Source organism: Trichechus manatus, unplaced genomic scaffold (genome assembly GCF_000243295.1).
Source record: "Trichechus manatus latirostris isolate Lorelei unplaced genomic scaffold, TriManLat1.0 scaffold00019, whole genome shotgun sequence".
Classification (NCBI taxonomy): domain Eukaryota; kingdom Metazoa; phylum Chordata; class Mammalia; order Sirenia; family Trichechidae; genus Trichechus; species Trichechus manatus.
In genome coordinates, this window is record NW_004443955.1 from 597531 (window position 1) to 613217 (window position 15687).

General features: G+C 40.8%; 1 protein-coding gene across 5 annotated transcripts in view; it reads left to right on the plus strand.

Annotated features, from left to right (window-relative positions):
• Positions 1-15687, plus strand: part of HERC2 (HECT and RLD domain containing E3 ubiquitin protein ligase 2) — a 341529-nt gene that overhangs the window by 17420 nt on the left and 308422 nt on the right. For all 5 annotated transcript variants that reach the window (XM_004372619.2, XM_023727841.1, XM_023727839.1 and 2 more), the window contains exon 3: positions 11097-11211. In XM_004372619.2, the coding sequence (XP_004372676.1) occupies positions 11097-11211 (115 nt within the window). The remainder of the gene's footprint in view (positions 1-11096; positions 11212-15687) is intronic.

Genomic DNA, 15687 nt, shown 5'->3' on the forward strand with positions numbered 1-15687 from the left:
TGACCTCTGAGCACTGCTTTTGCTGTGTCCCAAAGGTTCTGGTAGGATGTGTTTTCATTCTCATTTGATTCTATGAATTTGTTTATTCCATCCTTAATTTCTTCGATAACCCAGTAGTTTTTGAGCAAAGTGTTGTTCAGTTTCCGTGTGTTTGATTTTTTTCCTTGCTTTTTGTGTTGTTAATTTTCACTTTTATGGCTTTATGGTCAGAAAAGATGCTTTGTAATATTTCGATGCTTTGGATTCTGTTAAGGCTTGCTTTATGGCCTAATATGTGGTCTTCTGGAGAATGTTCCATGTGCGCTGGAAAAGAAAGTATACTTGGCTGCTGTTGGGTGGAGTGTTTGGTATATGTCTTCGAGATTTAAGTTGTTTGATTGTAGCATTTAGATTTTCCGTGTCTTTGTTGAGGTTCTTTCTGGATGTTCTGTCCATCACCAAAAGTGGCGTGTTGAAGTCTCCTACTAGTATTGTGGAGCTGTCTGCCTCTCTTTTCAGCGTTGTTAGAGTTTGTTTCATGTATTTTCGAGCTGTGTCGTTGGGTGTGTAAATACTTATTTCTAGTTATGTCCTCCTGGTGTATTAATTCTTTAATTATTATATAATGTCCTTCCTTACTGTTTGTGGTGGGTTTTGCTTTAAAGTCTATTTTGTTAGACATTAATATTGCTACTCTTGCTTGTTTTTTGAGTGTTGTGTGCTTGATATATTTTTTTGCATCCTTTGAGTTTTAGTTTGTTTGTGTCTTTAGGTCTAATCTCTTGTAGGCAGCATATAGATGGAACGTGTTTTTTTTAATCCAGTGTGCTACTCTTTGTCTCTTTATTGGTGAATTTAGTCCATTTATATTCAGCATAATTGTTGATAGGTATGAGTGTCATGCTGTCATTTTGATGTCTTTTTTTGTATGTTGTTGACATTTTCTTTGGTCCTCTTAATTTTCTGTGCTTTGTTTTTCTTTACGTATTTTCTGTTCATCTTTTTCGTTGTTGTTGATTTTATGTTTGCTGAGTCTTTATATTTTTCTTGTTTTTTATTTTGATGTGTAGGATTGTTAGTTTCTTTTGTGGTTACCTTAGTATTTACTCCTATATTTCTAAGTTTATACCAGTCTTTTATTTCTTTGTATCGCCTTGACTTTCCCTCCATATCAAAAATCTATGTCTGCATTTTTTAATTCCCAGTTTTTTGTTTTAGTGTTGTCTTTTTTTACATATTGATATCTGTTTCCCTATTTTCAATGTTTTAGGTTTGATGTACTTTCGACTTCCCTATCTGAGTCAATATCTGGTTGCTGTGTTCTGTGTTCTAGTCTTGCGTTGTTATCTGATGTTATTGATTATCTGGAGGACTCCCTTTAGTATTTCTTGTAATCTTGGTTTGGTTTTTACAAATTCCCTAAACTTCTGTTCATCTGGAAATGCCCTAATTTCGCCATCATATTTGAGAGACAGTTTTGCTGGATATATAATTCTTGGCTGGAAGTTTTTTTCACTCAAGGTTTTATATATGTCATCCCATTGCCTTCTTGCCTGCATGATTTCTGCTGAGTGGTCGGAGCGTATTCTTATTGACTCTCTTTTGTAGATGACTTTTCGTTTATCCCTAGCCACTCTTCAAATTCTCTTTAACTTTGGTTTTGGCAAGTTTGATTATAATACGTCTTGGTGACTTTCTTTTGGGATCTAACTTATGTGGGGTTCAGTGAGCATCTGTGATAGGTATCTTCTCATTTTTCATGATATCAGGGAAGTTTTCTGCCAAGAAATCTTCAACAATTCTCTCTGTATTTTCTATTAATACACCCCCTCCCCTGTTCTGGTACTCCAGTCCCTCATACGTTATTCCTCTTGATAGAGTCCCACATAATTCTTAGGATTTCTTCATTTTTTAAAATCCTTTTATCTGATTTTTCCTCAAGTAAATTGGTTTCAGGTGCCTTAGTTTCAGTCTCACTAATTCTGACTTCATTGCCTGAATTCTTCTCCTATGATTTTCTATTGACTTGTCTAATTCTGAAATTTTATAGTTAATCTTCTAGATTTCTGATTGCTGTCTCTCTCTGGATTCTTGCAGCTTGTTAAATTTGTCATTATGCTGTTCTCTAATCTTAATTTCCTCCATTGTTCGTTCTGTGTTTTGCTTAATTTCTGATTTTTTGATGAGTTCTGTATATTAATCTTTTGTATTCTGCCTCTGGTAATTCCAAGAAATTTTCCTCCTCTAGAAAATTTCTTGATTCTTTATTTTGGCAGGTTGCTAAAGCCATCATGGATTACCTGTTTATGTGAGTTGATATTGACTGTTGTCTCTGAGCCATCAATAATTTATTATGTTTATTTATTTTATGTTTGCTTACCGTGTCCTAGCTTCTTGCTTTGTTTTGATATGCCAAAATAGTCTGCTCATATGAGCTAGTTTGATTATGTGCACCTTTGAATCTCTAATGTCCTGTCACCAGTTGGTTAGATCTGTTACTAGGTATGTGAACTCAGGAGTCTGCCCAGCTCCGGTGCCCAGTAGATAGCCACCAAGTGTGTGGTGTAGTCTCTCACCTATGGTCGTAGACAGGCATGGGTGATTGGTGTAGGCACAGGCATCTGGCTGCAGCAAGGGGATACACTCTGGGCAGGGCAGGGGGCTGACAGCCACCCCTGAGCGTCCAAGATGAAGGTATGTCCCTTTTCCCTAGAGCCTGTAGGTGAGTGGGTTTTGCAGCTGCACTATGAGCACCCATTGCTGTTCGCTGTAAGGAATGGGGGGCAGCTCTTATTCTTGGGCCCCTATCGCAGCTGGCTGGGTGGCGTATGTGGAGCCACAAGTCCTTAGCCTCCTGATGTGGGTAGGTGAAGACCTGCTTAATGGGCAGAGAGCAGTATCTAATATCTGAAACCTGCCACTTCACAGCTGAAACAGTTGAAGTTAGACTTCAGATATGTACCCTGTTGTACTGTGGGAATGAGGGCCTACGGTGTTGAAATGGGCCCACGCAAGTCTATGCAGGGGGAATGGCACTCAAAGTCCATGGATTCCTTATGCTGGGCCTAGGCAAAGGAGTTCTGTCTGTCCTTGATTCCTGGCTTAGGGGAGCTGGCAGTTTATTTTTTCCTGTTTGTTAATTTGTTCATTCTCCAAGGCCAGGAGAATGGCTCAGGGCGTGTGACGGATCCTTCTTCCGGCCCAGGGGACTTGACAATTGCTGAAGCCAGTCCAGGACTCAGTGCAGAGCAGGAAGCAGGGAGGTAAATTAGAGAGAGGTTTTTCTCTCATGGGGGTGTTTTTGATCCACATGGTAAGCCGTACGTAATTACTTATCTATCGCCCATCGAGGACTGCTTCTCACTGATTGGGTGGCCAGGTAGACTCTCTGCCACTGGGTCTCTCTTGATGCGGAAAACACACTTCCCGAGTACCGCTGCTTGCCTGCCTCACTGCTCACCCCCTAGCTGATCAGACCTGAAGGGCTCAGGCTCTCGCCAGGTCAGGTCTGGCAACTCCTCGCTGCTTCCAAGCTGTGTCTGCCTCCCCCTGCCACTCAGTCTGGTTCCTCAACTCTGCCTTTGATGTTGTCTTAGTCATCTAGTGCTGCCATAATGGAAATACCACAAGTGGATGGTTTTAACAAAGAGAAGTTTATTTCCTTACAGTAAAGTAGGCTAAAAGTCCCAATTCAGGGTGTCAGCTCCAGGGGAAGGCTTTCGCTCCCTCGGCCTTCTCATAAGTGTTGCCCCAGACTAGGAGCTTCTCGGCGCAGGGACCCTGGTCCAAAAGACACGCTCTGCTCCTGGCACTGCTTTCTTGATGGTATTAGGTCCCCTGTCTCACTGCTCACTTCTGTCTTTTATATCTCAAGAGATTGCCTCAGGACACAATCCAATCCTGTAGATCAGGTCCTGCATTACCAACACAACTGCCACCCATCCTCCCTCATTAACGTCATAGAGGCAGGTACACAACATACAGGAAAATCACACAGTACCAGGAATCATGGCCTAGCCAAATTGATACACACATTTTTTGGGGGACATAATTCAAACCATGACAGATGTTCAGGGTGCCTAGATTGTCATATGTAATTGATTCATTTGTGTTTTTGGGTCTTTGTTGTAAGAGGGTCCACCGGAAGCGTCTTTGACTACTCCGCTGTCTTGGCCCCGCCTTGTAATGATTTTTTTAAAAAGTACTATTTTGTTATATTTTTGGTGTAATTGTACACAGCAAAATAGATTTCTATTCAACAGTTTCTGCTAATATTGTTCGTTGAGATTGGTTGCATTCTTTACAATATATCAGGATTCTTATTATTTCTTTTGTAGTTGTTGTGTTCTTATTACCTTAGTCTTACTCCCCCTGCCCAATGTATGCTTTACAGTATTTGTTGACCATTAGGTGTCATATGGATGATTTTTTAGAAAAAGGCAGTACTCAGTGGTGATATTCATTTCTTTATGGGCTCACCTGCTGTTTAGCTGAAATGTGACTTGAGGGGATAGTTTCGGTTCAAGGCTTAAACAGTATCTCAGGGCAGTAGTCTTGGGGATTCCATCTGTCACAGTGAGTCCAGTAAGTCTGGATTTTTTCGAAATTTGAAATTCTGTTCCACGTTTTTATCTGTTTATATCAGGATCCATCTGTTGTGGTCTTGATCAGAACATATGGTAGTGGTAGTTGGGTACTGTCTAATTCTTCTGGTCTCAGAGTAGAGGATGGTGTGGTTCATGTAGACAGTCCTGTAGGTTGGTTCCGTCTCTAAATCTTGGGTTTCCTTGCTTCTCTTTTGCTCCAGATGTGTAGGCACCAACAGTTGTATCTTAGATGGCCACTGGCACACTTTTAAGACCCCAGACGCTACTCACCAGAGTAGAATGTAGAACATAAACTTTATGAAGCGTATTATGCCATTTGACTGAGTTGTCCCATGAGGCTGTGACCCTAAAATTGTAATAGTTCTTATATTCATTTTAAACTGGTCTTTTTCCTTGGTCTATTCTTTAAATGTTTCATTGTTTGGCCCTTTTTCTCTTTTAAATAGCTCTAACACCAGTGTTTCTCAACCTTGGGTGCCTCTGAGGTACTTTCAAAAGTACTGTTTCTTGAACCCCAGCCGTAGAGAGTGTTTATCAACTCCTGGGTAACACAGTGTCATGGAATGAGTTGTGTTCCCCCAAAAATGTGTGTATCAGTTTGACTGGGTCATGATTCCCAGTATTGTGTGGTTGTCCTGCATTTTGTGATTGTAATTTTATGTTAAAGACGATTGGAGGGATTATATAATGCCCTTACTAAGATCACATCCCTGATCCAAGGTAGGAGTTTTCCTAGGGTGTGGCCTGCACCACCTTTAATCTTACAAGAGGTAAGAGGAAAGGGAGGCAAGCAGAAAATTAGGGACCGCATACCACCAAGAAAGCAGTGCTGGGAGCAGAGCGTGTCCTTTGGACCCAAGATTCCTGTCCCCGCGATCTTATCCTCTGCAAGTCTAGAGGTCTTAGTTCCAAAGGGAGGAATGCTCCCACCTGGAGAGACATTGCTGATTCCACTGAATTGGAAGCTAAGACTGCCACTTGGCCACTTTGGGCTCCTTATGCCTCTGGATCAACCGGCAAGGAAGGGAGTTATCATACTGGCTGGTGTGATTGATCCTGATTACCAAGAGGAAATCGGATTGATATTACATAGTGGAGGTAAAGAAGAGTATGTCTGGAATGCAGGAGATCCCTTAGAGTGTCTCTTTAGCACTACCGTGCCTTGTGATTAAAGTCAGCGGAAAACTACAGCAACCCAATTCTGACATGAGTACTAATGACCCAGACGCTTTAGGAATGAAGATTTGTGTCACCCCACCGGACAAAGAATCTTGACCAGCTGAGGTGCTTGCTGAGGGCAAAGGGAATACGGAATGGGTGGTGGAAGAAGGTAATTCTGAATACCAGTTATGGCCACGTGAGCAGTTTCAGAAACAGGAAATGTAATTGTTATGAGTATTTTTGCTTCGTATGTGTGCTTCAGATATTTTTGTTTCCTTCACTTATAAAATATAAGATGTAAACGGGGCTAGTGCGTTTCCAATTGTATGTGTGTTGTAGCATGTTAAGCGCAAGTATGACTTTGTAATTGTCTTTATTCAGAGATTGTGTATGGTTTAAGGAGATGTATATAGGTGCCAAGTTGACAAGGGGTGGACTGTGATGGTTAAGATTATGTGTCAACTTGGCTGGGTCATGATTCTCGGTGTTTATATGTGATCACTCCCATGATTGAATCTGCTGTGAGTAGCCATTCAGTTGAAAGGGAGTTTCCTTGGGGGTGTAGCTTGCATCCGAATATAAGCAGACTTTCTGGCTCTTTGCTCACTCTGGATCCTGCGGCTGCCTCCTGTTCATCTGACATCCGGGACTTGAGCTGTCAGCTTATCTGCTGATCTTGGGATTCGTGGATCTTCACAATCTGTGAGTGGAGCCTGCTCCCTGACCTGCCGATCTTGGGCTCGTCAGCCCCTGCAGCTACATGAATCAGGAGTTGCCTTGCGGTCTTGCCTGCTAGTCTTGGGATTTGTCGATATTCACAGCCTGTGAACAAGAGCCCTGCTATCCAAGTTGCCTATCTGGGGTTCACCAGCCCCTGTGGCTATGTGAATTGGGAGAAGTCTCTATCCTAATCCACAGACTTGGGACATTCCAGCCTCTACAATCGTGTGAGTTGTTTTTTTGATATAAATCTCCTTCTGTATATATTTGTACACTTTACTGGTTTTGCTTCTCTAGAGAACCTAGCCTAAGACTCCCACCGGGTGTTGGGGTTGAGGATGTTGGTCCACCGTCTCTCCTTAGGTGTTCACATCTTCAGGCCATTCCATTGTCTGCAGTCCATTTACTGATGGATGATGTCTAGATTTAAATCTGTAGTCCTGAATACTCTGCCAATACCTGTATTTGTATTTTCAACTTTTGTGTGTGTGCGAGAGAGGATCTCCAGATTTATGTTTGGTAGTTAGTGCAAATCTCAGTGATTAAAACTGAGCTAATTTTCTCTCATTTCTGTTTTGTCCCCCGCCCCCCCCCCCAATCTGTCGTACCGGATCACAAATATATAATCATTTTTCCCTGTCCTAGCTTAGGCTCTCTCCCTTTGTTTTTGAACTCTTGGCAGTGGCCTCCTAATTCACTTACTCTGTTTGTAGTTCTTCCATTCTCTCCATCTGTGACATTGATAGACTGAGTCATTACTCCATGACAAAGATCATGGATTCCCTTGAGTGCCTAAGGATAGCATGTAACTTCGGTAGCACAGAATGCAGCTATGGAGCTCTTTGGCCCAGCTGCTGTTTGCCTTCTGTATTCGCTGAGTGGGGATTGCACTGAACCCTGGAGAAGCCATCTTTTCCATTCCTTCATTCAAATAATGACTGCTTATGGCTCATTTTTTAGAAAAGTTTTTACTTCTCCTCCTGTCAGTTGATACTTTTAGTGAAGACTCATGTTTTGGTCCCACATATGTTTAGTCCAGTTATCTTGTTAGTGATATGAACAGATAAAATTTAAGTGCTGAAGAAAATTGTTGCTTCTATGAGAACGAAGTTGGATGCTGTATTAGTTTTGCTGTGTAAGAAGTCACTAATGACAAATTTAGCAGCTTAAAACAGCACGCATTTATTGTCTCACAGTTTCTGTGGGTTAAGAATCTGGCCTCGGCTTAGCTCATTTCTCTGCTTAGGGTCTCACAAGGTTGCAGTGAAGGTATCAGCCAGGCTGCATTCTTACCTGGAGCACGGGGTCCTCATTGGCAGAATTTAGTTCCTTGTGGTTGTAGGACCGCAGCTCTCAGCGTTAAGAGACTGCTCCTCTATGTAGGTAGTTTATAACATGGCTGCTTGCTTTTTCAGGGCCTGCAGGGGAGCATCTCTTCTGGATGGCCCAGCCCCCTGTCTTAGTTATCTAGTGCTGCTGTAACAGAAATACTGCAAGTGGATGGCTTTAACAAAGAGAAATTTATTCTTTCACAGTCTAGGATTCTAGAAGTCCAAATTCAGGGTGCCAGGTCCGGGGGAATGGTTTCTCTCTTTGCCAGCTCTGGGCGAAGGTCCTTGTCATCAATCTTCCCCTGGTCTAGGAGCTTCTCAGGGCAGGGAGCCTGGGTCCAAAGACTTGCTCTGCTTCCCTATTGTCTTTCTTGGTGGTAGGATGACCGTCTCTCTTTGCTGGCTTCTCTCTTTTATATCTCAAAAGAGATTGACTCAAGATAGAACCTATTTCTGTAGATCATGTCCTGCCTCATTAACGTAGCTGCCTCTAATCCTGCCTCATTAACATCATAGAAGTTAGGATTTATAACACATAGGATAATTACAACAGATCATAAAATGGAGGACCTCCACACAATACTGGAAATCAGGGCTTAGCCAAATTGACACACATTTTGGGGAGACACAGTTAATCCACGACACCTCCCTTTTAAGGGCATTCACCTGATTAGGTCAGACTCACCCAGGATAATGTCCCTTTTGGTTGACAAAAGACCAACTGATTTGGGATCTTAATCATATATGCAGAATCTCTTCACTGTTAGCATATAATAAAACAAAACCTAATCACAGATGACACCTATTATATTCATAGGACCCACACAGACAGGGAGAGGAGATTATATGGAGTGGGTACACCAGGGGGCCAAAATCTTGGGAGACATCTTAGAATTTTGCCTACTATAGATGCTTTGGATGAAAATGAGATGCTGAAAAGTTCCTTGCAAATTAGGTGGGAGAGAACTGTGAAAGATAGGGGAAAAAGTCATAAAATCCTAGAAGAGTTATACTGAAATTGCTGCACAAATTGTCTTTGAATTCTTGCTCCATTAAAAAAAACTGGAACTGGAAATTAGTGAGTGCCTTAGGAGGGTGGTTTATGCTAAGATGATGACAGGAACAAATCAGTGGACTTGTGCACAAAGAAAGACCCTGGCCTTCTGTTAAAAGATGGGCAAAGAGAGGCATCCATTTTAATTTCAAATGTCTTTTGTGTTTATTAGGAAGGCTTCAATTGTATCTGCTGTTTTCAGAACAGATACCTTTTCCTGGTGTCTACAGTTCCCCCTTTCCAGTCTGGGCTGGCTGCTTGCTCTGGGAAGCCTTTTCTGACTTACAAATATTGACAAGCAAGGGTTTTCTTATTTTTTTCCTTTGACTGTCACTATGGGCTGATGTTTTTTTTTTTGTTGTTTCTTTCATAATCGGTTATAGTTGTTATTCACTTTGATGCTCAAAAGTGTCCTAGATAGTTCTAGATAGTAGATAAGAATCATCGTAGGTGAAGGGAGGACAACACACACTACAGCAGAAGTCAGCACAACTGGACTAAACCAAAGCTAAGAAGTTTCCTGAATACAATCAAACACTTTGAGGGACAGAGTAGTAAGGGTGGGGGTCTGGGGACCGTGCTTTCCGGGGACATCTAGGTCAGTTGGCATAACAAAGCTTATTAAGAAAATGTTCTGCATCCTACTTTGGTGAGTGGCGTCTGGGGTCTTGAAAGCTCGCAAGTGGCCATCTAAGATGCACCAGTTTGTCCCAACCACTTGGAGTAAAGGAGAATGAAGAACACCAAAGACACAAAGAAAGTATTAGCCCAAGAGACAGAAAAGGCCATATACATCAGAGACTTCATCAGCCTGAGACCAGAAGAACTAGATGGTGCTCGGCTACCAACAGTGATTGCCCTAATGGGGAACACAGCAGAGAGTCCCGGATGGAACAGGAGAAAGGTGAGGTGCAGAACTCGAATTCTAGTAAGAAGACCAGACTTAATGGCCTGACTGAGACTGGAGGAACCCTGGAAAGCATAGCCCCCGGATTCTCTTATCAGCACAGAACTAAAACAGTTTCCGAGGCCAACTCTTCAGACAGGGATTGGACTGGACAGTGGGACATAAAGTGATACTAGTGATGAGTGTGCCTCTTAGCTCAAGTAGATACAAGAGACTAAATGGGCAGCTTGTGTCTGGAGGTAAGATGGGAAGGTAGAGAGGGTTAGGAGCTGGTTGAGTGGATGTGGGGAATCGGGTGGAAAGGAGGAGTGTTCTGTCACAACATGGGGAGAACAATTAGAGTCACATAACAACGTATGTATAAATTTTTGTATGGGGGAAAAAATGTTCTAAATTTGACCAGGAGGAGTCCTCATTAGTCTTTGAGCAGTTTTTTTTTGAGCAAGCACAAGATATTCCAGGCTTCCCTTGTCTGCCCTAGCCTTGGAATCTGCCTTTTTTTCAAAGAGTCCTGGTTCCCTTTAGTGGGAAATGGTGCTTAGAAACCAGTAACTGGATGATAGGTATGCACATTGTTATTAGAGTGTCATTGATTCTAGGTACTTCCCAAAGACAGAGCAAGCAAATATATTCAAAAATAAAAAGTTCATATTGATATTTCCAATTCAAATTACTTTTAGAAGTTTCCTTGATTTTATCACTTACATACTTAAAACCTTAGTTTCTAGTAATGTTAACTTAAACTTACTTGCTTTCTCATAGAGCATACATAAAATAGTTTTAAAATAATAATACCAATATTATGATTATCAGTAGGACCAATGAGTAAATAAGATTTTTTTTCCCTTAGGGTATATCCTACTAATGATCTGCAGTTCAAAAGTCTCTTGAAATATTTTCGCCTTTGATACACATAGGTTAACTTGCTTGTTTCCAGTTGTAGATTAAAAAATTTTTAAAATAATTTTTGAAGATGAAAGCCATTTATACATTTTAGAAATAAAAATCTGTAAGGTATACTCAAAGTCTTGCTTTCATTCTTCTCTACTGCCTTTTGTCCATTTCCTCCTCCGTCTCCCCATAGGTAAGCATTGCTATTTATTTTTGGTTTATCCTTTGTATGTGTATCTGTTTTCTTATGTCTTACACAAAAGTTAGCATAGTATATGCACTGTTCTGCACTGTGCCCTTTTCACTTATCTATATTTCTTAGATGATTTTCATTAAATGTTGAATGATTGAATAAATAGGAAGACAAATGAGATTTTTAAAGATATAATTCTCTAAGAATTGTAATACAAACGTGATTATTTTGTAACTTTGTTTATTATTGCTAGCTTGCATTCACAAGAGATGGACTCTGTGGTCTGTGGAATGAAATGGTTAAAGATGGAGAAATTGTGTATACTGGAACAGAGTCAACACCGAATGGAGACTTCCTTCCTAGAAAAGGTAAGAGCATTTAGCTAGTGTTTTTCATCTTCAAAGACCTTTGTGAATTGCATTTATAAAAAATTTGGAATGTTCTATAGAAACAGGAATGTTTGAGTATAACTTTTTTGAAGTTTTGTTTTTCACTTTGGTGATTGCTGTCTAAAATGAAAATTAATATTATGAACTGATTGGATTTAATTGTTCTATGTAAATTGAAGGCATTTTCATTGCAAAACCACTGTGCTGTGATTTTAGTGTCCTTCTTCTGATATTTCATTTGAAGCTTATAGAACCTGCAGTTAATAGTTTTTCTTTGAAGTTTTGAAATATGTCTTGCCTTGCCTAACTAATAAATATTGATTATTATAATAAGATGGAGTGGAAATAATTATTCCTGAAATTTCTCCTCCTTTGGAAGTGTATAAAACACTTTTTGGAAGGCTTTGGCCTGTGTACTTGACTTGGTCCCTTATTTTGTTGTTTCTTATCCTCTACACAAGGAATTATCAGTGAGTGTGTATGTCGCGGTATCAGAAATTATCTAACTTCCCGAGGGGTAAGAACCAAGACCGGCGCAAAAGCTAGCTCCTATAAGGTGGAGGTCAGACATACCTCCATTGTTCAACCTTTTCACCATTTCTGACACCAGCCATTGCCTACACGGCGCTCTCTACTTATCTGCTGGGTTCGATAATTCGTTGCAGTGGCCACACAGAACTCACAGACCATGCTCATGGTTATGTTGTTTATTAGGGTTCTTAGTCATCTAGTGCTGCTATAACAGAAATACCACAAGTAGATGGCTTTAACAAACAGGTTTATTCTCTCACACTTTAGGAGGCTGAAAGTCCAAATTCACGGTGCCAGCTCCAGGGGAAGACTTTCTGTCTCTTTTGGCTTTGGGGAAAGGTCCTTGTCATCAATTTTCCCTTGTCTTAGATGCGTCTCAGAGGGTGGACTTTGGGTCCAAAGGACAGGCTCTCTTCTTGGTTCTTCATTCTTGGTGGTAGGAGGCCCCCATATCTCTTCTTGCTTCTCTCTTTTATATCTCAAAGGAGATTGACTTAAGACACAACCTTGTAGATTGAGTCCTGGCTCATTACCATAACTGCCACTAATCCCACCTGATTAACATCATAGAGGTAGGATTTACAACACCTAGGAAAATCACATGAGATGACAAAATGATGGACAGTCACACTAAATACTGGGAATCATGGACTAGCCAAGTTGATCCATGATATTAGAGAAGTAACAGGCTACAACTTAGGATCATGATCAACTTGGAAGTAACAGGAACAACTCGAGGTCAGGATCAGGAAGCACAGAGGCAAAGTCTGGAAGGTTCTTCCAAAGTGGAGAACATATCTCTCCTTTCTTCAGTAAAGGACAGCTCTCTCAGCTCCTCTTGGCCATGCAAGCAGGCAGGCCTTCCTCTTGACACTGCATGCCCCCCCACAGCCCCCTCAGGACAGGCCTTCTTTTGGCCCTCAGGCCTGCCCCCGTCTCGGTTTTAGCGTTACAGCTCTCAGCACAGCCAGAGCATCTACCACTGCCAAAGGCAAGCCAGCTCATCCCCAACAATGTTTTTGGACTCTCCACTACTAACTGGCCCAGCTCATAGCCAGTGTAGCAGCTTGCTTAGCTCTCCTAGCTGCTTTCCTAACGGCAGCTTTCTGCCATCACTGCTGACTCTGCCACAAGGTCCCTTCTGGGCCTGTCACCACTGACTCTGCCACATGGTCCCTTCCAGGCCGCTTGTTGCCAACTCTGCCACAGGGCCCCTTCTGCGCCCGTTGCCAATGGCTCTGCTGCAGGGTCCTTTCTGGGCTCCTCGCGGTCTTCAGTGTTAGAGCCCGTGACCCATGTTACAGCCCTTTCAGGAGGTACCTTACCCTCCTCTCTCTCTGCTTTGTCTTACCTCTAAAAAACCTTTTGTGAGGTTGGCTGCTTGTATAAGCAGACTCCTTGTCATTTGCAAGACATGGTCCTCTCAGGAGGACCATGAACTGACCAATCCCCTCGGTGGACTGCAGGTCACTCAATTTGCATAGTAAACGGACCAGTCCCAGCAAGGTGCATAAAATAGACCAATCATGGGGCAGACTGCAGCCCATGGCTAGACAAAAAGTATCAAACCATCAAGTTGTTTTCAGCTTACCCAGGAAATGTCAATCAACCCGGACAAAAGTAAGAAAATCTAGGGTAGAAAACTAGAGCAAAGGTAAAACTTCTCAGGCCTTAGTGGAAGTCTTTCAAGCTGTTTTTCCAGAGAATCAAGGCAAAAGGCCACATAAACTCGTTTCATCACAGCGTGTTAGGCATGTACCATATTTTTATGCAAATTATGCACACTCTGTACGTTTATTTGACAACTGCGCCCTCCCCCCAAGAGGTATTTTCATAAGCGCCGTTATGCTGATTTTTTTTTTTTTTAACGTATTGGTGTAAAAAATAAAATTGGCATAGTGCTCTTACAGAAATACTTCACGGGGGAGGGCTGGTTGGCAAACAGACATAGAAGGGGCGTGTTATTTGTGTAAAAATATGGTAGTTATGAAAATTCAACAAGACTCACATTCAGTTATTCTTGATTTTGTGTGTCATAGTCACCATTGAGACTTAAAAAAAAAAAAAAGGATGGCTGTTCCCACCCTGAACCTGATGAATTTGAATGTTGGGGGTATATTCCTGAGCCTTTATATTTTTAAAAGCTCTGGTTGAGACCCACTGGTGATATTTGCTAGGCCCACTATTTACAAGTCATCAAGGTGGAAAAATACTACTTTAGAAAGTTGTTTCTTTTCTCTTTGTAGAATGAATTGGGAAGTGTCCTCTTGAAAATACGTTGGAAAAAGAGGGAGAAACATTAAAGAATATAAAGAATGACTTTATATGTCATTAATATGTTTTTTCAGTTACAACTTCCAGCAAAGTTATCTCTATTTTTTTCTGATGTTTTATTGTGAAAATTTCCAAGCACACAGAGTACCTGAGAGGTTTACACAGTGAGCAGCCCATACCCTCCTCCAGCTGCCAGTGCCAGTGTTCAGAACACTTGTTTATCAAGACGTCCCCCACTCTTCATCCAGTGTCCATCTTTCATTGCGTTCTGTTTCCCTTAACCTCTTCATGTACATCGTTAACTTGAGTTCAGTTTAGTTTTTTGTCTTTGAGGTAAAATTTTTGAGTAATGAAACGCATGTATTTTTAAGTTTACCATTCCATTTGTGTAGCCTAAGTGTCTATCAACATTACTCAGAAAATTCCCTCGTGCCCCTTCCTAGTCAATCCCTAATCCCACTGCCCGGAGGCAGCCACTGATCTGATCTTTTTACATCTTTGATTAATTTTGCCTGTCCTTGAACTTCATGTAAATGGAATCATGCAGTCATATGTACTCTTTTGCCGTTTCTTTTTCGTCTTTCATTCTGCGTAATGTTTTTGAGTTTCATTCTTTTGTGTGTGTGTGTATCAGTAGTTCATTCTGTATATTTTTAGAAGTTTGTTTTTACCATGTCTTCCCAGCCCTCCAATATTTTGTTAATGATTTAAAAGAATTTCACAAAGTTTTTCATGGAATACTAGTTCTAAAATATGTTCTGAGAAAACTAATTACATGGAAAGAGCCAAAGGATATTTTTTTTTATTACATTTGATGGTTATTTTTTGTTCTCTGTTCTTTTAATGGTCATGTGGTTACAATGCGTTTATCTGAATGAGTATTGAGAGGGGGCATTTTTGGGCACTCAGTAAAAATTTCCATTTTTAGTGTGATGTGATGTGTGGTTTTTATTGTTAAAAAATACTTTATTCACAGATATGTTTTTACATATCAAATTTGGTTTTTAAGACTATGTATATTATATGTTAGTTGTATTGTAGGTAATTGTGAGGAAAATATATCTTCCCATAGGTAAGTATTGCTATTCATTTTTGATTTATCCTTCCTGTGTGTGCTCACGCGGGTATGTGTGTATCTTTTCTTATATTTTACACGAAAGGTAGTGTAGTATATACGTTATTCTGCAGTATTTTTTTCACTACCTGTATTTCTTCGATGATTTCATTAAATGTTGAATGATTGAATAAGTAAGAGGAAGATTAGAGTAGAAGTTCCTTAAGTGTACAGTTGTCTTTGTTGTATGTATTTTCCCCAACAAATTGATTACTTTCTTCCACATATGACCACCCTTGCGGGGGTGGTTTTTAATGTTGTTAAGCATTGATTCCTTCATAGTTTGTTTCTAAGAAGTACTAGCTTCTATGAATTTGCACTTTCCCCTGGGATAAACTTACCTTACTTTCTTTTGCAGTCATGTTTATAATTTTCTGGGCATATGGATGAGGTACCTCCCATGTAATAACCTTTTGTGTTTCCTTTTGGGGTCATACACCATGAAGAGACAAGCTCTGGACTAGGCTGGACTGCAGTCATTTACTCTTTTAAGTTAAGGTTCTTATTAACACCTTATTTAGAGTGTTAATATTTTT